General features: G+C 41.5%; 1 protein-coding gene across 6 annotated transcripts in view; it reads left to right on the top strand.

The window, feature by feature from the left end:
* The window catches only part of RIMBP2 (RIMS binding protein 2), a 357,320-nt gene that overhangs the window by 201,405 nt on the left and 129,255 nt on the right, over positions 1-26,660 (top strand). For all 6 annotated transcript variants that reach the window (XM_075059902.1, XM_075059901.1, XM_075059900.1 and 3 more), the window contains one exon: positions 25,856-25,945. In XM_075059902.1, coding sequence (XP_074916003.1) covers positions 25,856-25,945 — 90 coding nt within the window. The remainder of the gene's footprint in view (positions 1-25,855; positions 25,946-26,660) is intronic.

Genomic DNA, 26,660 nt, shown 5'->3' with positions numbered 1-26,660 from the left:
GAATGCAGTGGAATTACACCAGTATGAATGAGAACAGAATTAGGCCTTCTATCTCTCCAGTACAATGAATCATTTATTTAGGTCAGACATAAAGATAATGGAAAGGAAAAAACCCTCAAAGAATATTGCTTTCTCTCAGACCACAAATTAAATCAATTAACATTCTAATACCACCCAAGGGAAAACACCATTGGCATATAATGGTTAGCAGTGATTTAGTTGCAACAACGGAAGTGGAAATTTATTCCTACTTTATGCATGGCTCTGTGTACGTTATCAGCAGTAAACTGATACTCTGATGACGCAGTGGCATTTAGATGTGCTTTTATTTTAGCAGGAGGCCCAATGGGCAGTTTAGTACTTGACGTAGGTTCTGAAACAGTCAGGTGTGTTGCTCTCATTGCAACCTTGCACTTGATCATTGCAGAAATGTCAATATTATTTGGTTGATTGGTTTGTGCAGCATATTGCAGGGATTCTCTTTTTCTTTCCTTTTGTTAGAGAATAAATAGTAAGGGCCCATTCACAAGCTCCGAACGCTCTGACAATTGTTTACAAATACAAACACTCCAAAATGCAAATTCTAATGGCCAGCAGATGAGTCTGCATTCAGTTACCCAAGGTTTTCAGAACCCTAAGCAGTGCTAACTTTAGTGTTTCTCTCCAGGTGGTGTCAGGAATAAATGAATGGGGGCACAGCTCATCTGTCTGATAAATGATTGATACAAGCAAGAGTGCTTTCACCTCAAACTACTTTTTATTAGATCGCGCTCACACACAGTCATAGTAGGTTTAGAGCATCTCAAAATGTTTATATTAACCTAAAATTAAGAGATGTTTTTGAGGAATCAGCGGCTATGTTTTGGGGGAGGGGCTCCTTCTATTTGACTTCTGGAGACGATACAATGCCAGATCCTTGCACAGAGAAAACATCCTAGGACTGCTCCGAAGCAAATTATTTTGCCAAATTTTTTAGAGCTAACTTCAAACAAAACACATAAATGACTCTTAGTGGGTCACCATAATAATCCCTAATGGGTCACCAATTCTCCTAATTTCAACAAGTTTACTTATTTTCTCTTATCAAAACATTTCTAGTCATAATAAAAATAAAAGTTACATATCAAAGGTGTCAGAAGTACTTAAAACCAAGGTCGGCTGTCCAAACATTCCTTCCATTCTCACAATACATTCACTTTTTATCCCATTCTCCCATTTTGCTAACTAAATGGCAAACATGCAGTTCCATGGCCTGGCCTCTCTTTTTCCTAAAACAATTTCTAGCTATGTGATGTTTTAGTCGGCAGTGGTGGAACACAGAAGGTGGCTAGCTGCAGCACTGGGAAGTTCTCGGTAACTTGTAGGAATGTCAAATTTTCCATCTCCTTGACTTTTCTTCCAAGGCTGTGTGAAACAAATGGGCCCTGCAAGTCGCTGCTCTGTGACCTCTTATCCGCTTAAGCTCTTGATATCACCGCCTCATTTCTGGTAGTCAGAATATTTATAGAGTGCTGACCTTTTAAAGTCTTCCTGTCCTGCAAGGAGAGGGAGTCATTCACTGAACTCACTCCTAGGGTTACCAACTTCCTAGTCACACAAAACCGAACACCCTAGCCCCGCCCCTTCCCCAAGGCCCTGTCTTGCCCCTTCCCTGAGGCCCTGCTCCCCGCTCACTACATTCCCCCTCCCTCTGTGGCTCACTCTCGCCCACTCTCACTCACTTTCACTGGGCTGGAGCAGGGAGTTGGGGTGCGGGAAGGGAAGGGATGAGGGCTGTGGCTGGGGGTGTGGGCTCTGGGGTGGGGCTGGGGATGAAGGGTTTCGGGTACAGAAGGGGGCTCCAGACTGGGGTGAATGTCTGAGGGATTCAGAGTGTGGGAGGGGGTGAGGACTCTGGGCTAAGGGTGCTGGCTCTGGGCTGGGGATGAGGGGTTTGGGGTGCAGGAGGGGGCTTCAGGCTGGGAGGTGGGGCTGAAGGATTTGAAGTGTGAGAGGGGACTGTGAGTTGAGGCAGGCAGGGTGCAGGAGAGGGTGAGGGCTCTGTGATGGAGCAGTGCATGGAGCCCCGTGCCCGCCCCCACCCCTCCGCAGGAGCCGGACCTGCTGGCTGCTTCCAGGGCACAGTGGTGTGCCAGCCAGGACAGGTAGGGACTAACTTGCCTTAGTGTCGCAGCACAGCTGGCCAGACTTTTAATGGCTTGGTCGTCGGTGCTGACCACAGCTGCCAGGGTCCCTTTTCGACCAGGTGTTTTGATCGAAAACCAGACACCTGGTAATTCTACTCACCCAGCAGGACAGGAATGACTGTGTACTACAGCCAGAATGTTAAAAGGTCAAGACTGTGTTTTACTGGGCCACTTTCTATTGTAGTTTAAAACTTTAGGACTTCCTTTTTATAGGCAGATTCCAAATGTATCTATGTTAGAAAAGGAAAAGATCTATTAGATCATCTAGTCCGTCTCCTTGCTACTGCAGAATTGTTCTCTACTGTACAATGTAATTGTGTGTGTATGGAGTTTAAATGCACATATGTAATTGCTAAGGTTGTCCTAGGAGACTTCCTTTGATGAAAGTGGTTGGGTTTAGATCAGCCTTCAGTTTTCTTACGAATGGGATTCTTATAAGTGCCATGTATTTATAGATCAATGGGATGTTGTGCATATATATCTTACTCCGGGGGCATTCTGCACCAAAAAATTAAAAATTCTGCACACATTTTAAAATTCTGCAAATTTTATTGTCAAAATAACATTACATAATCATGCCAGTTTCAATTATTTTTGTAATTTATTTCAAAATACTGGTCAGCAAGTATGTCTGTAAGAATATAAACACACACACAATTTTCCCCAGGAGCAGAGAGTTAAAGAAACCCCTATTACAAACCAGTTTCTGTTTCTCTGCTCCCTTCTCCCCCAGAGCCCAGCTGGGGGGCCAGACACCCATAACCCCTCCCCCCCAAAGCCCAGGTGTGAGCCCCCTAAGCCAAAACACCTGAACTCCCTTCCCAGCCACGGGTTCCCCCGATCCCAGATACCTGCACTCCCTCCTCCCAGAGCCCAGATACTCACCCCTATTCTCCCCAAGAGCCCAGTCATACCCCCCCCACACCCCAGACACAAATCCCTCCCCCTCCAGGGCCCAGGGAGAAACAGCCTGATGCTCAGTCCCAGGACTGCATGGAGTTTCCTGTGTGTCACCCTCTCATTCCCTCAGGGCATGCTGGGAACTCCAGCTGTCAGGAGCCCTTTAGCTCCCTCCCCCCAGCAGCATCTTCTATGTACAAGCTGGGCTCTGCTGTGTCCAGCGGATCCTTGTGGTGGCCAGCAGCACTGCAGCCCATTTCTGTGGGGGAAAAAAATTCTGCATGCACGTTAATTTCTGCAAAATTCTTCATTGTGCAGTGGCGCAAAATTCCCCTAGGAGTAACATCCAAAAATTTGACAGATTGCAAGAGCCAGCAACAGTATTCACCACACGGCTCACTCACAGGACTTTCCTATCTGAGAGATACCTGCCTGAGTTAACAAAGCAATGCATACAAAGATGCATGCTAATAACTTTTTTATCATACTGAAGTCCAAGCAAACAAAGCAAATATTTTTCCATTGTATTTTAATCTACACTTAAACATACCAAATAAATGTTGTTACATTTCAGACATGTAAATCATTATTAAATAGAAAAAATGCAAGTTGTTACATGTACTGAAATAGTGTTTTGCTTAGGCACATTAGTATCAAAATAACAGGAGTGTGATCTAGCTTAATTTGTCTGCCCAATTTGCAAAAAAGACATAACACTGGTTTGCTTGCGGATTGTTTCTTTTAGTAAAATTAGTATTGGGGCAAGTGACAAATTGACTGTCCGGAAGCTGAAGTGTTGTATTAACAGAAAAATCAAAGCATGGACAGGGGAAATACAGGCTGTTCCATCAATGAGTCTCAGTCCTGAGTAACAGGATAGTTGAGTCTCTAAAGACCATTCTGTTCTTGTCCCATCTATAGAGGCTGCCATTGTGGATGTCTGTTGCAATGCTGTGGTGAAGGTGATGTGTTTTTAACATGGACACTTGTTCACTAGCAAACAGAATGATGCTCCAACTTCTTAAAAATCTACATTAAATATTTCTTTAATTTCCCTAACAAGTAAAAGACCAGTCTGGAATATTATCCAGCCTGTTTGAGAATAAAAGTTTCCTGACTACAAAACCAAGTTCATATTCTGCAAAAACCCCAAGGAAATTATTTTCTTATCACATACCAGAGAAAAAATTCTTCAAGCTCCCATTCAGGAGAGCATTTCCTATTCAGGAAAGTACTTAAGAATGTGCTGAAGTGCCTTCCTGAATTCAGAGCCTTAGGGAACATCCACACTGCAAAGAAAAGCCTGTGGTGCTGACTCTCAGGGCCTGGATCAATTGACTTGGGCACTTGGGGCTCAGGCTGTGGGGCTAAAAATAGCAATGTAGACATTATAACTCAGGCTGAAGCTTGGTCTCTGAGACCCTTTGCCCTTGCTGGGTTTCAGAGCCCAGGTTCCAGCCTGAGCCTGAATGTGTGTCTAGGCTGCTATTTTTAGCTCTACAGCACAAGTCTTGAAGCCTAACCCCTGCAAGCCTGAGCTCTGAGACTCAGCTCCTTTTTATTTGCAATGTAAACATACCCTTAGTCACTGTTCTGTTCTTAAGTTAATAGCAGCCTTTAAGGTGCTTATATTGCTGCTTTACTTGAAGTTTCTACTTTACAGTGGTAGATCACCTCTCAAGAGGTGACAAAGAACAGGTAACGATGCAGCCTTGTACTGGAAGATCTTCTATGCCAAATTATTCTTGACTTTGACATGGAGCAATAAATCAGGTTGTTTTTTTCCTCTACTCCAACAGGAAGAGCGCTAATCTTGCTTAAGGTAACAGGATAGGGATGTTTGTTGACTTTCATTATTAAATTATGTCTTGGAGTCTTAAAATTGAGCCAAGTCTGATACAGTCTCCGCAGCCATTAGTCTAAGCCATGATGTAAAGTTTTGCCAAATCCTTTAAGAGAATTAGGAAATAGTTGAATTTTACCTATTTTCACTGAGTTCCCTCTCACTCTGAATATATGCATCTTCAGAAACATGTCAGCCTCGGTTATGTTCTCTACATCTGAAAAGCCTTGAAGTCCAAATAACGTTAGTGTGCAGCAGAAAGGCTGTTGTTTTACCATGGCTAGGTTACAAAGGAGAGGCTGCTCTTAAATGTGCTGACCTTGTATTGGGAACAAAAGTTTACAGTTTCGAACAGAAAGACGATGCTGGTTATTTTTGTAATAGCATACTCTGAATGTGGATTATTTCTGAGAATAGGCTGCTTGCTTGTTTTCTGCTGCTACGAAAGCAAACTGATGCTAGAACTAACTCCTTTGGACCATCTGATTAATGTTCACTAGAGCTGGTTCAATAAAACACTGTAAACTATGTACTTGAATTTTGTGGTTTGTTTTTTTTCCCCTATTATTAACTCATCTTGCAGAGCAGGATGAGTAATTCCTGGGTTTGGCATTGGTGCCAGGCTTGAAGCTTTGTTCATTTCCTAATCCCACTCCCATTTTGTGCATTTTTCCATACTGCTCCGTATGAATGGAGTATCTATCCTCTGTATCTCTATTTTGAGTAGGGTGACCAGACAGCAAATATGAAAAATCGGGGCGGGGTGGGGGTTAATAGGAGCCTATAGAAGAAAAAGACCCAAAAATCGGGACAGTCCCTATAAAATCGGGACATCTGGTCACCCTAATTTTGAGGCCTAGATCTGGAAACACTTAGGCACATGAATAATTCACCCATATTGGTAGTTCTGTTCACGTCAACATTTGCATAGACATATTTTTGCATTGATTTCAGTGGGCACTACTCACGTGAGTGAAGTTATTGATATATCTGAGTGTTTGCAGGATTGGCTCTTAGGGCCAGATTTTCAAAATAGCTCCGCATCCAGCAGCTCTCATTGTAATTATGGTAAAAATTCACCCATAAACCCATTTTGATAGGCACTGCAACTGCCGAGGTGCCCCAGGGTTATCTGTGACAGAGTAGTTCCCAAGATTTCTGGTGTCCATTGTGTGAATGATAGATTGAGCTATCTAATAGTGGAAAAAACAACAAGGAGTCCGGTGGCACCTTAAAGACACAGATTTATTTGGGCATAAGCTTTCATGGGTAAAAAACCTCACTTCTTCAGCTTGTAATAGTGGAAAAATGACCTTGTTATCCTAGCCGTTGCTTCCATTTTGTGAAGTTGTCACTATTGGTCTGCGTTAGACTTGGTTATCTTTTAAATTTCCCCAGATGAGGGCCAGTCATTGTTCCATAATGTTGAGGTTCTTTGCTCAAAGAGAGCAGGTTTCCACTGAGAGAGATAAAAATGGTGAATTTCATTTCAGATTGTTTTCAATTTTGATACAAAGAGATTTCTACAGTGCTCACAGGAACTCTTGAAGTTCTGGTTGTTTTAAAATGCAGCAATCAAACTAGTCGCTCTGGCAACTTGATTAGTGTCTGAGGAAGTTACCTTTTCCCATTACACAAAATTCTTCTTCAAAATGAAAATCTAATACATTTTTTCTAGCAGCCTTGGAGATCTTATTACTTCATACCAAAATGCCACACAGAGTATGTTTTCATGATACATTCTAGTTTGAAAAGTACAGGTTAACTCTCTTTAAATGCAATTTTGTGGAAAGGTAATCTGGCTGGTGGTGATTTGGACTATACATCTGTGTTAGTTCAGTTTCTGCATTAGTCCAGCTGAATTTCTACAAGGTCAAATTGAATGTGTTCCCCTGTAGCAAATCAAGGAGCTTAAATTGCTCAGCTGTGGCACCAGCAATAGAACCCAGGATCTTTGGCTCCACAAGGCATCTTCTTGAGCTAAAGTGCTCACTTAGCTGACAGTAGAAGTAGGTTCCTTGGCCACAACTAAGGAAGACATGATCTATCTCTGTAAGAACACCAGAACATTGCAACCTCTTTGGCCACATGGCCAATGGCAGAGAAACTGCTAAAGCACAGTAAATGAATGTGACCTGTTCAGAATCCTTACAAGGCAGGACTTAAAGCCCTGATCCTATGAACACCTGGGCATGTAACTTTAATCACTTGAATACCCCACTTCAACTCGGAGTATTCAAATGATTAAAGTTACTCATGTAACTGTTGTTAAAGTTACCTCGGGGTTTTACAGCACTGGGGACGGAGCAGCCTCAACAAACATCTCTTGCAATACATAGAAAAGTCTATATCTTACTCATTGTAAAACAGTAGGCTTACGAAGTGGGTATTCACCCACGAAAGCTAATGCTCCAATACGTCTGTTAGTCTATGAGGTGCCACAGAACTCTTTGTTGCTTTTTATAGATCCAGACTAACATGGCTATCCCTCTGATAGTAGGCTTTAAGTTTCTCCACTTTGTCAGAAATACTGTGGTCAGTAAGGCACAAATGCTGGAAGTGCTTCTCTTTTAGCTGGTGTGTTATTCATTATGAACTGGCATGATGCATATGATTGCCTGCTGCCCATTAGTGGATGGCCCCACTGATGTCCAGTGGCAGCTGTCTAACGTTACTCCATTAGCTCAAGTGGTAGGAGCTAAATCAGGAGAGACTCCATTGAAGCCAATGGAGTTACATTGGTATAAAATCTGTACTAGAGAAGAATCAAGCTTGTAGTCCATTAAGATTAATTTTCATATGGCTTTTGTAGAAAGCACCATCAGTATTGCATAATTTTAGTTAGTAGAATAGCCTTATGCATTAGGATAAGAGTATTATGGTATTAACATACATAAATGACTCATTACTGATGAGAAACTGATTGTTGCCCCCCCCCATAATTCACTGAAATTGGCAGGCCTAAGGTTGCCTTGAAATTGTTCCTCTACTATCGAAAATGCATTTGTATACTCCTTTTCCACAAGAACGTTATATGTATTTCTATCATCAAGGGATTAGACACCAGTGATAACAATTCATTTCAACTGACGGGAAGCTTTAGGAAAGATGACAGTAAAGACTTATGTTTAGGCAACTAGTGTGTTTGGCTTCAAGGCTCAGGTTGCTTGGCGCATTCTGTGGAAATGAACAAAAAGCTAAATATTCCCACCTACAGTCTGTCAGAGACTCCAGTCATGTGTGTGCTGTGTTGGGGGCTGGGGTATGCGGAGAAATCCACTCTCTGTTTTAGAAAATCATTTGTGTGTGTTGATTACTCAGAATATGACAGAGCTCAAGGTGAGAAAAACAAAACAGCCTCATAATAAATACTAAACAGCAAATGTTAGATGATGCTGGGATTGGGGATGAATAAACCTGTCCACATTTTTATTGTACTTTTATTTATGTCTGTCTGTCTCGGCCATAACATACATAAGACCAAATAATGAAAGAAGTATAAAACACGACTATATTGTACAGTCAATAATTCATTACAAACTCCAGCATCAGAATTTCAAGAGTGTCTGTATTTTTATGAAGAATAGGGCCATGTAGCTGATATAATAGGATCTAGACCTTCTATAGCACTTTTTATCAGAAGATCACAAAATACTTTATAGAGGTGAGCAAGTATCATTATACCTATTTTAAAGGTAGAGAAAATGAGACTGAGAGAGATATTATGAACACATGGATTTTTCAAAGACAATTGTATCAACGATATAATCATTCTCTATCTTTATGGGCTAACTAGAGATTGTATTTCTGGCTTGATGGGGGAGTTGAAATGTTTCCTACTGGAACTACAATCACTGGGAGGTAATTAATGTGAATCCCTACCGAGGTAATAAGTCTGGAAAAGTATCGCCCCCTAGGGAAAATTGCATAGACAGCTAAATAGGTGATAAGAACTGATTTGCCTAAAATTAGGCTATGTTGTGAAGACTGGGAGGAGGACAGAGGCTGGTGAGAGAGCAGGGATTTCTGAGGAGCATGTGATCTAGCGGGTATCAAGAAAAGTGCAGAGAGTGGGTGCTTAATATTAATATTTAAATATTATGTTTACCATTAATGCTATGTTGTAAGATTTTTGCAGCTTAAAGTGCAGCATTTATGGCTGTTTCCATACTAGATGACCTCCTGAGATGGGGAAGTGTCCGTGGGCATTTCTGAAATTTCAAAAGCTTGCTTTTCATTGAAGAAGCTTATGTTCAAATAGTTCTTATTTCCCCAGCAGAAAGAAGCCATTAAGGCTTATTATAGAGACTTCTCCTTCTGAGCCTGACCTTATAAGTTCTTTGGGGAAGGGGATGTGTTCCACTCTGTTTGTAAAGTGTCACATGAATGTTCAGCATATATAATAGTCATATGCCAAGATAACTGCTAGGATATGTATGCAAAGAGTTTGGGATCTATCAGACATTTAAATGGCTAATAGTTAATATTATTGTGTTTAATTTTAAAAGGTTTGTACTGAGAGAAAGGGACATAGGGTAGTGCTCAGAACGCAAGGCTGGGACCCCGCCATGACTTTTGAGTCTAACCTTCGCTTCTGACCAAGACTTACTTCCTATCCTTGGGCCAATCGCTTAGAGCCAAATTTTCAAAAACAGCCATTGATTTTTGGGTACCTCAGTTTTTGCATGAACAACCTGAAGCTTAGCAGGCCTGGTTTTCAGAGGTGTTGAGAACCCACAGTGCCCATTGAAGTGATATGCACAAAGTGATCTGCAAGGGTTATATGGAGTATGTGACAGAGTCAAGTATAGAATCCAGCTACCTCAGCTGCCAATTCTGTACCAACAAACACAAGACTATCCTTCCTATGCAGGAGTCTTCAGTATCTCCACATGCAAATATCTATCCAATCCCCAGTTTATTTAAATGTTCTTTTGGATGGAGCGAAGGACTGTTGCCATGTGTGTTTGTGAGGATCAAACACAATGACCCTTTGATTTGTCCTTTCCAGTCATTTCTTCTGAAGAACACAACAGTGCTTTATGTTTGCTTAAGCGTGGTAAAATCCCTGCGGGGAAAATTGTCAGGATGTTCATTTAAAAATATTTGAAAGACTTCAGTTAAAAGTTGGTTATATTAAAAGAACAAAAGTGATTTTTTTCACTATAAGGGTATTCAATGACTTTTTTTGAATAGGCCATTTTAACAAAACATGGACTGTATTTTAATCCATCACCTTCTATTCCTAACCTGCAGTCATTTTAAATAAGTAATGGAAAAAATGTTCAGTTTATTTTTCCCCCATGTGACTTTCCTGTGGCCACTGGGAACATGCACGCTTAAAGTTAAGCACCTTGCTGAACTGAGGCTTAACATGACTTTGCTAACAGTACTAGAATGTTTCAGAGGTCATTTGAGGGAGATGACGTGATGTCTAAAAGTGTGGGAATTAATGGAGAATGAGGAAACAATGGATTCCACTTTCTGAATGCAAAGTTACAACTTTGCCTTCAGAACATGGTATCTATCCTTTGTTTCCTCATTTCCTCTTTCTTCCTGGCAGTAACTGGCAGATAATCCATAAACTGAACAAGGTCAATGAACTCATAGGAGTAATTTTTACCTGTGGATACTCTCTTCTTGAACAATTTCCTTAGTAGGTTGGCATTTTTTTCATAAACAAAGAAAACGTGCTGTAGCATGCATTTGGGAGACAGAATATGTCAGCATATGGGAGTGGAGTTCAGGAGACCAAGGTACCATTCTCAGACTTCCACTGTCTTGCTGTGTGACCTAGGGCAAGTCACTTAACTGCTGTGTCTCAGTTTCCTCACCTGTAATACTGGGATGATTATACATATCGACCTCTGTACAGTGCTTTGTCATTCATGGATGCAAAGCACAGTGTACTAAATGTATGCAGTGTAAAATGATTGGGGAAATAGAATCCATGGAGTACGGCTTTTACTTTTCTTTTTGTAGCACAAGACAGCAGTAGATCAAGTATCGTCTATAAAAACAGAGCTATCTGAGTGGGGAGGTGATGGTGGTGTTGGTGGGGGGAGAGAACTAATTATTTATGGAATCACACAAGTAAGGGAAAAAAGAGCTAGAATTCCAGAGGGCCCAAGAGTCATAGAAGCATATGGTGCCAAGTAATTTAAAAATAAAAATTTGAGTGATCAGAACAAGCGAGTCGGCTTCTGCAATATTTTTCACAGCTTGCGCATATTTAATCTACTTTGGTATTTATATGACCAAAGAGTGAACCCCTTTGGCCCCTGTCCTGTTTCTTTCTCGATGGATTGTATGGCATGTCATAATTTCCCCTTAGTTCAGGAGCCTGCTCTTACCACTTTCCAACTCATCTACCAGCCACAAAGAGGCAGTGGTGCAAGGATTCCTGCTAGGTGAGGCAACTCTTACAGTTGCTTGATCCTCTACTTGTTTTTGATGTTTGTTCCTTTTGCTTATTCTGATTGCCAAGAAACAAAGGTGGACATCTGCTCCGCATTTTGGACTATGGGGGTTTGAACTTCAGCATACATTCAAGTGCTGCACTGCAACTATCTAAGGCCCCAGGTCACACTAACATAGTCCTCTTTGAACAGGGCTACATTAGCATGAATTCAGGACCTTGAAGTTCACTCCTGCAGCATCTACACCGGAAGTTACGGTGCAGCACTGCAGTGCTGTGTACACTGCTGTTCACACCCCTGTAATTTGAACTGAGGGCTTCTTAGCTAGTCGAGCACTTAGATACCACCCTGAATAGCCACACTGATCCAACAGAACTGGGGAGGGATCGTACTGAGGGAGAGATCCCCAAGCAGATAGGGGAGATTGCATAAGCTGTTCAGCATGCTCAGCCAGATTTTTGGGTCAGTGGGTGGGAATAAGTGGTGCCATGGCCCTATCTGCTACTTGCTCCATTTGGAGCATTTTTGTGTCCAGGGATTTACAAAGGGAGTAGTTCTTCTCCTTCGAATTTTAGGGGCAGGCATGTTTTCCACTTGGGTGTGCCTGTGCCCAGAGGGAGAGAGTCGGCAGTCACTCTTGGGGTTGGGAGAAAGGAGTAGAAAGAAGCCTAGGGAAAACAGCAGCAAGAGTTAGACCGTGTGGAGCTTAGCTGCTGATTGTAGGGTGCCGAGACTGGAACCTAGTGTAGAAGGTGAGCCTGGGTTCTGTTAACAGCTGTTGGGGTAGCAGCACAGACAGGGTAATTGACTTTGAAGATGCCTGAGGTGGTTTTGGATAGAGAGACTTTGATACCCTAAAATGGGGGAAGCTATAGTGACCTGGCTGGAAGGCCAAGCCACAAAGATAAAATGCTGCAGCTCGGGGAGTGTGGGAGAGGCTGCTGAGTGAGAGTTTGAGACAAGGGGGGCTGAGAAACCACAAGAGGAGGCATCAAACCAGTGGTGAGCTTATCCCCTGGTGAGCCACAAGGAGGTGCTCTAGCAGTGAGTGGTGTGAACCCCATGACAGTTAGGAACAGAATTTTTTGTTGTTATTATATTGTTTTTCGGGGCCATGTTGGATTCAAAGTGGTGAAAGGCTGCCTTTTAGTACCCTCTACCAGGAAAGTCTCAGCAGCATCGTTAAATATTCAGTTTCTATTCAGCTAGTGAAACCAAGAAACCAAATTGTATGTAACAGAAGTATATAATTAAACCTTCTCCAGTCTAGGACGTGGTAGATATAGGAGCTCCCTTATCCCGCCCCCAACAGAAACCCTGATAGTGTTATCCCAAGTTCTGATCCAGGAAAGTCACTTTAGCATGTGTTTGGCTTTAACTTTAAGCATGTGAGTAGTCCCTTCAGTGGGACTACTAATAAACTTAGAGTAAATACTTACTTAAGTGCATTCCTGATTTAGGGCCTCATGGCATACCCAGCAAATATATATAAAGTGAAGCTCTCAAATGTAATTGGAAATCAGTCATCTTTCTTTGTTTTTTCTTGTCCTGGCCACTGTCAGGGCGAAGATATTAGATGGCCCATAGATCTGATCCAGTACCTATTAGGGTTGCCAAACCTCCAGGATTGGCCTGGAGTCTCCAGGAATTAAAGATTAATCTTTAATTAAAGATTATGTCATGTGATTAAATCTCCAGGAATACGTCTAACTGAAATTGGTATCCCTAGTTCCTATGTTCCTAGTCAGTTGGTTCATTTTGAGACATCCTATTTTTATTCAGTATTTCCTACAAGAAGCGTAGCCTAGTACTAAGGAGAGGGTAGAAAGTGTATGGGTTTTCTTTTATTAGGACACAGTATAATTTGCATGGACATTTTCCGTTTTTACAAATGAAGAAAATCTAATTGTAGAAACCGGTGTATCTAACATGCAAATGTTTCTAGATAAAACCTGTGTGTCATGAGAGTGGCAGCGGAGTGGAGCTCTGCATGTGTATTAGCATAAAGTATTTAAATATCAGAATGTACTTCCCCCTTTAAGGGTGGATGCACATTTCACACTTATATTTCAAAGGCTAAGTGTCATGTTTAAATCATAAAATACCTTAAAACAAGTGGCTGTAATTTAATTACTTTGCATTGACATTTAATAGTTGTTAAACGGCACATGGATGACTGTATGTAGGACTTAAACCCAGTGAATGAAATTCTGGCCCCATTGAAGTCAATGGCAAAATTCCCAATGACTTTAAAAGAGTCAGGATTTCACCCACTTTGTTTATGGGCTTACTTCTGCCTTCTGTATTTCAGCATAGTGGTCAAGAGTACTAGTTGATAGAGCTAGCTGGCATGCTGGTGGGTTTACCTCTGCTCCATGTGGACTGGGTCTAAGCCTCCAGCCAGCTGGAAGGATGTTGTTAGCCAGGTGAGTGCACTGCTCCTTTATGAAGGAGCAGCAGTGAATGCCTGTGCTGCTGACCACCCTTACCTATCCTTCGCTGGTGCCAGCAGGATGGTCTTGTATCACCAGCTCCACGTCTTGTTCATAAGTCCTTGAGAACTCTCTTGTTAATACTAACAATAGAAGAACCTCTGGCAGTTTGGAGGTGTGATTTTTTCAGAGAAGCAGCATCCAGAAGTATGGAAGGCTATCCAAGCCCCTTATGGTAGAAGACAGATCTTCAGCTCTTGCTAGAATGGGTTTCCTGGAGTCATTTACATTGGGAAGCCCAAAAGGCCAGCATTTGACATCCTGATGGTGCCAAACAAATAATATTACTGACCAATTTTTTACATTCCTCTTGAAAGGTCCAAATTTAATATGAATTGTGGGCAAAATTTTGGGTTGAATCTTATTTTATCCTACCCAAGTCAGATGATTCTTATTTAGTAGTGGTCATTTAATCAATTAATATAATTTTAAATTACAGATTTGCCCAACCTGCAAAGTTAGGATTCTGAACTAGCCTTCCCCAAAGTTTGAAAGTGTTCAGATCTCAAGTTTTGGAATAGGCCTATCCAGTAGTCAGATTGATTTTCCTTGTCAGCGTTCTGCATTTGATGTTCCATAGTGAAATTAATCTACCAACATTAACAGGCAGAAGAGAGCTAAAGGTTTCAAATGATAATTTTATATTGGTTTATTTTCTTCTTGCCACATTGCAGAAACTTTGTGTAATTGAACCTGGGGACTTTTGTCCATTTGTTGCCCTGAGGGAAACACAAGTTAATTAGTTTATGGCTATGCACTTTGTATGTTATGTTCTCATTTATAAGTAAAGATAAATGTTAAATTCTATCTATTACTGTGTTAATATTTGAGAATATTAATATTCAGCCTCATGGCTCTATTTCTCATAGTTAAGGCTGCGATTTTGTCACGGAGGTCATGGAATCTGTGACTTCCAAAGACCTCCACGACTTCAGCCTTGGTGCCTGGGAGCTGCAGGGTCCCGCCGCCTCCCTCAGCAGCAGGGAGCTGTGAGATACCCCTGCCACCTGAGGCAGTGGGCCCCCAAGCTCCCATCTGCAATGGGCAGCAGGGGTACCCCTCAGCTCCCAGCTGCCATGGGGGGGGTACCCTACAGCTCATGGCTGCTGTGTGGGACAGGGGGACCCCCACAGCTCCCTGCCAGCCACAGCATCAGAGAGATGCCCACAGCTCCCTGCCACAGTGGGGGGAGGTAGGGGGATCCCCGCAGCTCCCCTGCCACCACAGCAGGGCAGGGGGACCCCGGCATCTCCCTTGTCCACTATGGGTGGGTAGGGGGCCCCGCAGCTCCCCTGCTGCTACAGCATGGCAGGGAGAGCCCTGCAGCTCCATGCCACAGGGGAAGGGGCAGGAGGACCCTGCAGCTCTGAGCCCCCATGGGTGGTGGGGGTCCCAGAGCTCCCAGCTACCCTGCAGCTTCCCAGTCTCTTCCCATTTTATCATGGATATTTTTAGTAAATGTCAGGGACAGGTCATGGGCTTCCCTGAATTTTTCTTTATTGCTCATGACCTGTCTGTGACTTTTACTACAAATATCCATGACAAAATCTTAGCCTTACTCATAGTTCATCTTCACAGCCTAGGGGCCCAATCCTAAGTGTGTACCCTCAACTCTCATTGATTTCAGAAGGCACCTAGGATGCTCCTGGATCCCACTCTTATCATACTGGCATGGTAACAAAACTCTGCCACTCAAAATAGATTGGGAATCACTGCATCAGGGGGAGCATTTATTAACAATAACTTAACTTAACATTGCAAACATGTACATTTCTGATCTACAGTTCACCATTCCCTCTCTCCCCCTGCTTGCTTCCAATGCAGTTTTGCAGAACATTCTATGTATGCTGCCTTGTATTTTCTGGTTTTATTTTGTATTTGCAACAACTGTTCCTCTCAGCCAATCAAATTCCTTAAATATACAACACGAATTCTCCCTTATTCTCTCAATCATCATTGTGTTAATTACTTGCCAAGGAAAAATTGTAAACCGCTATGGTACCTATGGTGCCTCTTGGCCACGTTCTGTAATTTCTGTCCACACTGAATAGTACTTTCAACGAGTAGCTCCAGTACATACTACTCAAGATGAGAAAACATTACAAAATCAGGCCTTAAAAAAACATAGATAGTGCTCTGTCTCAGGGGTTCTCAACCGTTCTCTTTCTGAGCCCCCCCCCCCACCCCCAACATGTTATAAAATCTCTTCGGCCCATCTGTGACACAACATCTAGTTTTCTGCATATAAAAGCTAGGGCTGGCATTAGGGGATAGCAAGCAGGGCAATTGCCCGGGGCCCCGTGAAGCTAAACTGCTTAGGTTTTGGCTTCAGCCCTGGGTGGTGAGGCTCAGGTCCTCGGGCTTCAGCCCCATGCCATGGGGCTTCAGCTTGCTGCTGAGGGCCCCAGTGAGTCTAATGCTGGCCCTGTTTGGCGGGACCCCCGGAAACCTGCTCATGGCCCCCCATGGGGCCCTGAACCCCTTGCTGAGAAACACTGATCTATTAGACTTTAGAGTGAGTCATTTGCAGGGCAAGAAGATATGAGAAAAGATCACAGAGTTGTTGTTTTTTTCTTTGAACACCTGTATCTCAAACAATTTCATATTATTATAATCTTGGAATAATTCTAGTTATTTACCCTCTGACAATACAAAGTATAGAATTATAATCAGCAAGTGTTCCAATATTTTCAGTCCAGGACACCTGTAAACACCAAGCTGTCTTAAGAAAAATATAAAGCCCGAAATAAAAACTAGTATATACAATCATTTTTTTTAAATAAAAGTAATTGATGGATGAACAAACTAGCACACAAGGCAACAGATGCCTTACTCCAGGCAATGTAGAACCTTGTTACCCAGACAGTAGTGTCAGACTGTGTTAAATCTACAGAAGTCATCCTCCTACTGTGAATTTTCATAGTCAGTCCTTTTCATATCTGTTGTGGGGATTTCTAGTTTTGCTGTATTTCAAACCTGAGCACGCGTTTTGCTTTCGTTTCTATGCTTAAAAGATGCAACTGATATATAAGGTAATGGTTTTTTTGTTTTAATTTTGCATAGATGTGTGTTCATTAATGGACTTGTATTTTGTGCAGGGTGCTACTGAGGGTACATGTTTAAAGCTATGGAGTTCCCTAGGTTCCTGTTAAAAATGGAACAATGCTGGGAAGGGGTGGGGGCGAGGCTGGGGGAGTCCTAATTTTCCAACTAGATTTACTGCACTGTTTCCAAAAGGGTCACGTGTAAAATATGCTTGTTTTTAGAATGGCATGTCTGCTTGAGAACACCTAGAACATTGCTTGCACTCAGCTGGAAATACCTTTGCTTTTAAGACCGTTGTTTAATATATTATATTTTGGAGGTTGGTTTTCAGGTTTGTTTGTTTTGCGAATGATTCCGTATGTGGCGCTGGCATGTGTGTTTGTGTCATTCGAACACTTAGATAATACACATAAGCATGACTTGTGTTTCTCACTTTTAAACAAGAAAAGAATTCTCATTTTAAGCTAGTAAAATCTAAGCTCCGTACTGTAGTATCTACATTTATTAGAAAATGTTTTTTAGGGTTTTTGGTTTTTTTGTGCATCTAGTCGATACTAATCTGTTCCTCATTGTCACAGCAAATACTTTCATTTCTATGAGGGGATATTTCTAAATTAAGCTTCTGTTGTTTGTTCTCTTATCTTTAATTTCCAGCATTCATCTCGCTGTTTGCAAAAATTTTGGATGCACATTCTCTATTATCAGAGTAATAATAGAAGCTGGTTCAAGCCCTTGGTTTTTAAAATGGATATTTGCTTAAAGACATCATTAGAAAGGGGTGACAGGCTGCTTAGCAATAATTTAAACGCATTGTCAAGACTATAGAAGCTGATGAGAAGTTGCTTTGGGAGCATGAAAGACTGTTTTCTTTTTACTTGCACATTAGTCTGGTAATGTTTAATCAGTGTTCTCCTTTATGTACAGTGTCTTGGAGTATTGGCTTGATGAGTTCTTAATCTTCAGCCTACTCGTCTTTATCAACAGCTGGGGGAGATTGACTTGAACAGGTTAAACATTAGACCTCATTTGATGCTGTAATAGTATGTGGCTATTTTAATTAAATGATCAGAACTGATATGCACTGTGAATAAATGGTTGGGGGGGAAGGGAAATTCCCTAGTTTAAAATAACAGAAGACACAGCAGCCCAAAGCTATTTGTATAAAAGGGAAACACAGAAGGGATGGGATTACAACAATTTTAAACAGGTTTCTGTTTTAAATTGAATTGGGAAGCTGTCAGTCTGGCCAGCAGTGGAGAAAACCCTGAATCCAATTTATGGAAGCGCCTAAACTAACTGCACATATCTTCTTCAAGCCCAACACTGAGATCAGTCTCTCTCTGCACAGCTTTTTTAGTTTTTTTTGGCAAAATAGCTCGATACAAGTGACGGTAAGGCTGTTGGAACAGAAGATCCTGATGCTGAGTGACAAGCTAGAGGCAACAAGGACATATCTGACCTGTTGCTAGCTTGTTTGTCATTTGTGATGGTGGCCCTGTACATTTCTTGACCTTCTTCCCTCTCAGCAGGAGGCTGTAAGGGGAGGGAGCTGTGTCTGGAATTAGCATTTGTAAGAGCTAGAATGTAGACGTTGTCACTGTAGAGAATGATTGGAATCACAACAGTGGTAGTTACACACTCTCTCTGTTTCAGTTATGTTTGCTGATACTAGATACAGCACACATGAGAAATGTATATATTTTTCTGTATACGCTATGGACATTTGTAGTTGTTTAAATCCCTGTTCCTTGTGTGTAAAAGGTGGTGTCTGTACCTGTTAGTTACCCATTAAAGAAAGAGCAGACTGAAAGCAGGAAAACAGGCCTAGAGGTACTGTGTGCTGGCACAGACTGTACAGAGTGAGTTTAGCATGGGAAAAATCATGTGGGTTGTTGGTATGTCACTTTCTTGAATAAACAGAACTCTCATTGCAGGCATATATTTGATGGTTGTTTAACTGTTCTTCGTCTTTATTCTCCCAGCTCGCCAAACTTATCTAGGCTGTGGAAGTTTCATAGTGAATTCCCACAAGAGCATCCTAGAGAGATTTGAAAATGAGATACATACTTCATTGAAATACTTCTCTGCACCCTTATGCGATATCTGTGTCTCATCCTGCAAGGTCAACAATCTGACCAGGGCCGGCTTTAGGCCATTCCCCCGATTCCCCAGAATCGGGCCCCATGCCTGCGCCTAAGAGGGCCCCGCGCCTTATGCGCCTTTTTAATTTTTTAATTTTTTTTCCATACCCGGCAGCGGTCTGGTCTTCGGCGGCATTTTGGCGGCAGTAGGTCTGGAGCAAGTGAAGGACCCCTCGCCACCAAAGTGCCAGCGAAGACTCAGACCACCGCCGGGTATTCGAATCAGGTCCCCCAGTTCCTGAAGAATCTGACCATACAAAAGACACAAAAACAATAAAATAAATATTTTGAAATGAAAAAATTAAAGTTAGTGCAACTCACAGTGCAAAAGCTCAGGCTTAGCAGCTCATTTTATGTTATTGTCTGGGAGTGTTTCCCCAACACATTTCAGGCTCATATATTTTTCCAAAGTCCCAAGTACATCCCACAAGTTGCAAAAATCCTGTTAAAGAGTTGAAGGGTAAACATAATAATAAGGGTACGTCTAATAACAATAGTTTGAATTTCCATGTGGCCTTCCATCCAGAGACAGCAAAGCACTACTTAAACAAAGTATTGAATTTAGTAATGAATGTGTTCTGTAGTGAGAGTCAGTGTTCTGACCAACCACCTGGGGAGACTGAGAGGAAGAGGGCTGTGCACAGAGGAAGCATGGGAATGATTTGGGCATGAATGGAATGGGATGCAGCAAGGAATGTGCAGGGGATGGAGTGCTGCTCTTTGAAGGCAATGAAGTGTGGGTGGGGATAGCATGAGACATATCAGAAAGCTACAGAGGGGCATATGTTGGAAAATATATATCAATGTTGAAAGCTAGCAGTGTGAATAACTGTCAGCACCAGTGCTGACAGTTATTCACACTTCTCAACCTCAGCTACTTCTACCACCCACAACCGTAACTCTAAAATTAATACGAAACACCAGCTTGAGCATGTTTATGCACACACACAGCACATGCATGTGTGAGTGTATAGCCATATGTGTGTGTATCCAGAATTCCGTTCTGAAATTTCTATGTAAAAAAATTACCGCTAAATTTGGAACAATTACTAACAAATTGATTGTGCATTTACATATATTGAGTGCTAACAACAGAGATTACTCATTAACAAAACTTACTCTGTTGTAGGAAAACCTGTCTCTCAGCTGCCATTTGTTATCTGACACCCACCTCACTTAATATACATCAGTACAAACCAAAGAATAGAGCTCTGTATAATGTAATTTATGAAAGCCATACTGGTGCTATATTAATCTTCAAAATATGTGGACATACTGCGTAACTACTAACATGGTCAGAGTTAAGGCCAAGTGTCAGTTTTTCAGGATGAAGGTGTAGGTTCTGAGTGATGGTGGGGAAGCATTTGAAGGGGACCTGATGGGTGACATACAGGCGGAATATTGAATGATTTGGTTAGGTATTCCTGTGACTTGATGGATCAAAAGAAGCATTCTTCCATTGCTTTACCTGCATCTACACCAGGGGTTAGGTTGGCAAAGTTACTGCTCTCAGGGATATATATTTTTCACACCCCAGGGTCCTGTAACTATGTCAACCTACATTTTAATTGTTGACCAGACTTCAGAAGTTCCTGTATTTGCCATTGATTTTTTGTGTGTGACCTTGGATATGTCATTTAACATCTTTGTGCCTTTGCTCTGCATTTCTGAAGGAGAGAAGATAAAGGTGTTCTAAGAACACATCTATTAATGTATGTGTGGTGCACCAATACTACGGTGATGAGTACCATCAGAAAGGTTATAAATAAATATCATCACTGTAGAAATTTCAGGAAAAGACCTGAGCATCTGATTGTCTTGATTGTTGTGATTGTGGGTATGTCTACGCTTTGGAGACTATACTGATATAGCTAGGTTGTCATAGTTATGCTGTCATAGTGTAGATGCAGCCTAAACCAATAAAGGAGTTTTCTATTGATGTAGGAAAACTACCTCCATGAACAACGCTAGCTGCTACATCAACAGATGCATTCTTCCGTCAACATGGAAGTGCCTGCACTGGGGGCTAGGTCATCATAGCTGCATTGGTCAGGGGTGTTGACATAACGTAACTGTAAACCAGGCCTGTTTTTTTCCTATATATTGTTCAGGCTAGAATTCAGCCAGCAGATGTTGCTGTCACAGATAATTCTTTATCCCTAAAGTTGTATTTGTGATGGGGAGCCGGGGCGGCTGTTTACTTTGGCAAATGTCGTGAGGCGGTGTATTCTCTAAAGCAAATCAGTGAAAGAAATGACAACCATAGTGAACAATAAATGTAAGTGCAAACAAATTGCTTAGAACTAAGGTCCAGTGAAACTGAGGTGGTTACTGTCCTATTTTAGTTCATCCATGCAAATAACGTGATAAAATATCACCCACGAAAGCTCATGCTCCAATATGTCTGTTAATCTATAAGGTGCCACAGGACTCTTTGCTGTGATAAAATATATCTCCCTTCAGGTAGGATTAAGGGCCAACCAAATGGGTCTGTGCTCTGTCTCATAAACTAGTTTCCTTTCTGGAGAATTAAAACAGTCTGAAGCATGCTGGCCTAGGTTTTGCATTCTTTTTGTTTTTTATTTCTGCCTGATTTCCTCATAATAATAATTGTAAAGACTAGATTAAGTGTCTGCTGCAGTAACCAGTGTTACACTACACATTTAATTTGCTCATAGTTTGTCCAACTGCCATGATTGTTATGCAATATACATGACAAACATCTGTACTATCCAAACTACAAATCTTTATTTAGCTTATCCAAAGGAAGGTACGAGTGACTTGATGACATTCTACAAATACCTACAGGGTCAGAGATTTCCCATAATTAAATGGCTCTATAGCCTAGCAGAAAAATGTGTAACAAGATCCAGTGGTTGGCAGCTGAAACGAGACAAATTCAGACTAGAAATTAGGTGCCAATATTAGTGGTGAAATCAATTATCATTGGGACAACTTGCTTAAGGATGTGGTGGATTCTCTATCACTTGAAGGTTTTAAAAAGGCCAGATCTACACTGGGGGGTGGGTGTCAATGTAAGATTTGCAACTTCAGCTGCGGGAATACCATAGCTGAAGTCGACGCATCTTATTCTGACTTACTTCCTATCCTCATGGCGCGGGATCGATGAGGTAGCTCCCATCGACTCTGCTACCACTGCTCGCTCCAGTGGACTTCTGGAGTCGACAGGGAGCGCATTCAGGGATCGATATATCGTGTCTTGACAATAAATCAATCGCCACCCGCCAATATGGCGGGTAGTCTGGAGGTACCCGAAGATATGATATAGCGCAAACAGAAGTTATTGGCTCAGTGCCAAAATCAGTGAGGTGTTTTGGCCCGTGTTATACAAGAGATCATATTAGATCATAACAGTCTTACAGCAATGATGATTTTATCTATGCCACATAACAAATGTGTTTGGTAATACATGAATTTCAATGTCAGAGTATCAGTTCCTCCCGGCCTTAAATTGTACGGGTGAAATCCTGACCCCACTGAAGTCAATGGCAAAAGTTCTGTTGACGTCAGTGGAGCCAGTATTTCACCCTTTTGAATCTATATTGAGATCTAGTTCTGCGAAGACACAAGCTATCTGGGATAAGGTATGTTACCCTCTCCCTCCATTGAACTGTTTTCCTTTACTTCATATTTTGCCATTTGCCATGACTGTCTTAGGGCCAGATCCTTCATTCATTGGGCTAGATCATCGTTACTGTTTAGTTGTCCCAAATCCATTGAAGTCAGTGGCGCTATATTGATTTATACTAGCTGATAATCTAAGCCACTGAAGTCAATGGCAAATCTCCTTCTGTCTTCGGTGACATGGGGTAAGATCTATAAAATGTAAAGAGCAGGTGACATGCCTTATTCTCTGTAAAGTACAGTGCAAATTTATGGTTTTGTACAAATGACTTTTAATGCTTAATAGTGCAAAAAAATTGCATATCCAAGAGTTTGTTCTATTTTTGTGCAGTTTGCTCATGTCCTAAAAATATGTATTGGCTTAGTTCACAGCTTTTAAAATGGAATACAAGCTATGAAATTCTCCTTGTTTTGCCCCACAGAACTGTCTAGCATCCCACAGAGTATGACTTGCACTTTTAATTGCATCCTGATCAACAGATTGAACAGAATTTGAGAAATTATAATTAATGAGCTTCTTATGTGTGAGATGATACATCTGCACCTAGGAGACTGAATACTCTGCCAACTGCAGCCTTTCTCTTTTTATGCTCAACATAGTAGCAGTCAATATTTAATAGCCAGAAGAGAGCTTCAGAAAAGTCAGGGGAAGACATCTTACAATTGTGCTGGGAATGAGAGAGTCAGAATGGTATTTTAATATGTAAAAAATTAGCTGTGCTAATTACACTGAATATCAACCCCTTTCAAATTCAGCCTTGTGCTTGAGGTTCACTGTGTTCGTGGGCTGCAACCGAGCACAAGGAAGCTCAATAGAAGTGGCTTTTTTCACACAGTGTGGAAGCCAGTTAGGCTTCTTTTAATCCCCGGTTCCCTCCAGCATGCAACTTTGAGCTGGTTGTAAAAAGGGGTAGGGGAGTGCAAGAGAGAGAGGAGGGGATGTAAAGCAAAATTTTAAATTCCAAAGTTGTTTCCATTTAACAGAATTCGAAATGGACCCATTTTCCATTTTATTGTGAATATTTTGCATTTATTTTAACTGGCATTTTTTAACTGAATTGTTATCAACATTTTTTGTTTACTGAAAACCATATTCTCTCACTCAAAACTTGAGTTTTGGTAAACAAAAAACGTGGATAATGATTTTACTTAAAGAAAATGTTAGGTTGAAATATCATGGAAAAAATTTGAAATGGAATTTTTTGTTTACTGAAAAGCACATCTTATTGAAAATCTGTTTTTTGGTAACTAAGAATTGATAGTGATTTTGAAAATGATTTTGTTTGAAATTTCAAGAACATTTTTGGTTAAAAATATTGTGAAAAATTTGCAAAAAGTGGAAATTATTGTTAATGTGAAGGATTTTTCACAAAAAAGTTTGATTTTTAAAAGAAATGTTCACAAACAACATATTGTGTGTGAAAACTTTTGAGCAGTTCTATTCCAGCTACTTTGCCTGATACCTAAGCAGAGTGAGAAGAGCTCTGTCTGCCAAGCAGATCAGTGGAGTTTGGGAGCCATGTTTAGGAGCCAGTGGAGCTGTTAAGAGGTTTACCAACCTAGTGATTCTTTTATCTAACTAGAGCTGAATTTTCAGTTGACACTGTAGTAATGAAAACCTGTGGGTCGGGCAGTTCCAGTTTACATAGGTCAGCAAAAATCCTAAAGTTAGCCCAAAGATTGCAACTTTCATCAGGGGTTAATGTCAGTCTACGTTAGGTTTTTAAATTAAAATAAATACAACACATTCAGTCAATTCATGTATTTATTTGATCTGGTTTTATTAATAGAACAGAATCTAAAATCTACCCTATTGGAAAAATTCACAGCTCAGCCAATATAATTGCTTTTTTTCCCCAGCCCTTTCAGTCAAGTCTCTCTCATTGCCAAAATGCTTTCAGTAGTCATTTTCCTTGGGATGGCTCTGAAAGACTTTGATTTCATATAGTCACCATTGCTGAACTTCTGCAAAAAAAGAGGTTTTCAGAACAGGCAGAGGACCCTGCCTGATTTAGGATTTACATAAATTCTCAGTTATGTACTGAGACTGAACTTTAACCACCTAATCTTTTGTGGTTGGTTAACTCTTCTTTATTTCATGCTTCTTATAGTGCCATTCTGAGGGGTATACAAATCGCACACTGGGACGGAAGGGGTTAAATGAGGATACTGGGCCCAGCTAGCCCCGCCCCTCCAACCCTCCAGAGCATGCTCCAACTGGAGACAGCCTTCAAAAGGGAGCAACCCAGCTCAGAAAGGGGAGGCTGGGGAGGAGTGCAGACCTACCCTGAAGATTCCTTCTGAAAGGGACTGGAGAAGCCGCCCTGAAGGAACAGAACCCAGCGGGGGCTGGCAGTTTTGGTTTCCTTTTTACTTTTTCTTTTCCCCTTATCTGGGACCAGAAGCTGAGGGAAGGAAGCAGTGATAGGAAGCAACACGCAGAAGGTAGCTCAAAGCCCTCGGCTAGTGCCCAGTGGAGTAGGTGGGCCTGGTCTCCACTATCTCTGCCCCATGACCGAGTAGATGCTAACTGCTAGGCTCCTTGGCCCACCGAGGACCTCATTACAGCCATGTTGCCTGCTGGTATACCTAGCTACAGCTATAGATAACACCTGGGGTTATATTCTGAATTTCTGTTCTCACGTCTGAAGTGCCTATCACTGTGGCACCCAGGTGCGGTATGTGGATACTAGAAAATGGAGAGAATTGCTCCTCAGTAATTGCTGACTCTCTGTGGTAGCTGTGGTATATTGTGAATTTCTGACTTTGAGGGTCTTGCTGGTTTCTCTTCCCTTCTGGTTCTTCAGGAAAAGCATGGGCAAGAATCTTGCCATCTTCAAATCGTGCTGCTGCAAGGGTAGGGCTCTTCATTAACTCCATGGGGAGTTGCGTATTTCAGTTGTCTGGTCTGTGGAGCTGAGTCATGTCCCTTCATCTGTGTGTCTTTAATCAGATTCACCCACTTTGCCAACTCCAAATCCCCTATTGAAAAATGTAGTGGCAGTCATTTATAGTCTATAATAGCCCTGCAGATTTTGCACCTTCAGGACCTTCGGCTTTGTGCCTGACTGCACATATAGAGGTATGTTAATATCCAATAAAGCACACCCATTGATTACTTAAGATACATGCAATTTAAAAGATTGTAGATGAGTGGCCTGTAACACTTTTTCTTCTGTTCTAGGAAAATGAACTGAAGGATGCTGTGCAAGAGAAGAATCGCTTGAGCCTTCAATATGCTAGTCTTTCCCACAAGGCACTGCAATATGACCAGGTAACGTCTCAGTATGAAGACATGCTAATAGAATTCTCACATCCATTTATCATTGATGCCACACTGCTGAGCTGCTAAAAGCAGACAGCACAGTCGTGCTGCTTCTCTGCTCGTGACCCACAAAAGACATTAAAATGTTTTGTTTTGAAACCACATTTGAATTCATGAACAGTGTATTTTTTGTGAACAAATGTTACTCCCCAGAATAAAATGAATAATTAAGACACACCGACAAACATTGGTGAGGTGTGATATGTCACTGAAGCATCTTCTCATTGTACTCTAAGTTCCTGTGCGGTTTTGGTGAAAATTGCTGTTTCCAGTGGTTTTCACTAGAGCGCATAAGGAAATTATTCCCACCCACCCCATATAAATTTTTGACAAAAACAATTTCCCCCTTGATTTTTGTCATTTTTTCTAATTTTTTTAATCAAAACTGATAATGTATCAATAAATTTCAGTTTTGCCAAAAAATCATTTAACCACTTCTAGTTTTGACTCTCTGGCATCTAATTCTCTGCCATCTTGTGCCTGTCTAATAGACAGTATGTCTGGGGAAGTTCATGAACCCCTCAGCCTGAAATGGCTGGGGAGGGTCCAAGGCTGTGACCTATGACTGGTGCAATCTGTGCTCTACCTCTGTCCATCTAGGAACTCAGGAAGAGATTGTGGTTCCTGAGGCACAGTCCTTCTGGAACCTTTTCCTGGAGCTCTG

This window comes from Chelonoidis abingdonii, chromosome 22 (assembly GCF_003597395.2).
Source record: "Chelonoidis abingdonii isolate Lonesome George chromosome 22, CheloAbing_2.0, whole genome shotgun sequence".
Taxonomy (NCBI): domain Eukaryota; kingdom Metazoa; phylum Chordata; order Testudines; family Testudinidae; genus Chelonoidis; species Chelonoidis abingdonii.
This window is presented reverse-complemented; position numbering and strand designations above follow the sequence as displayed.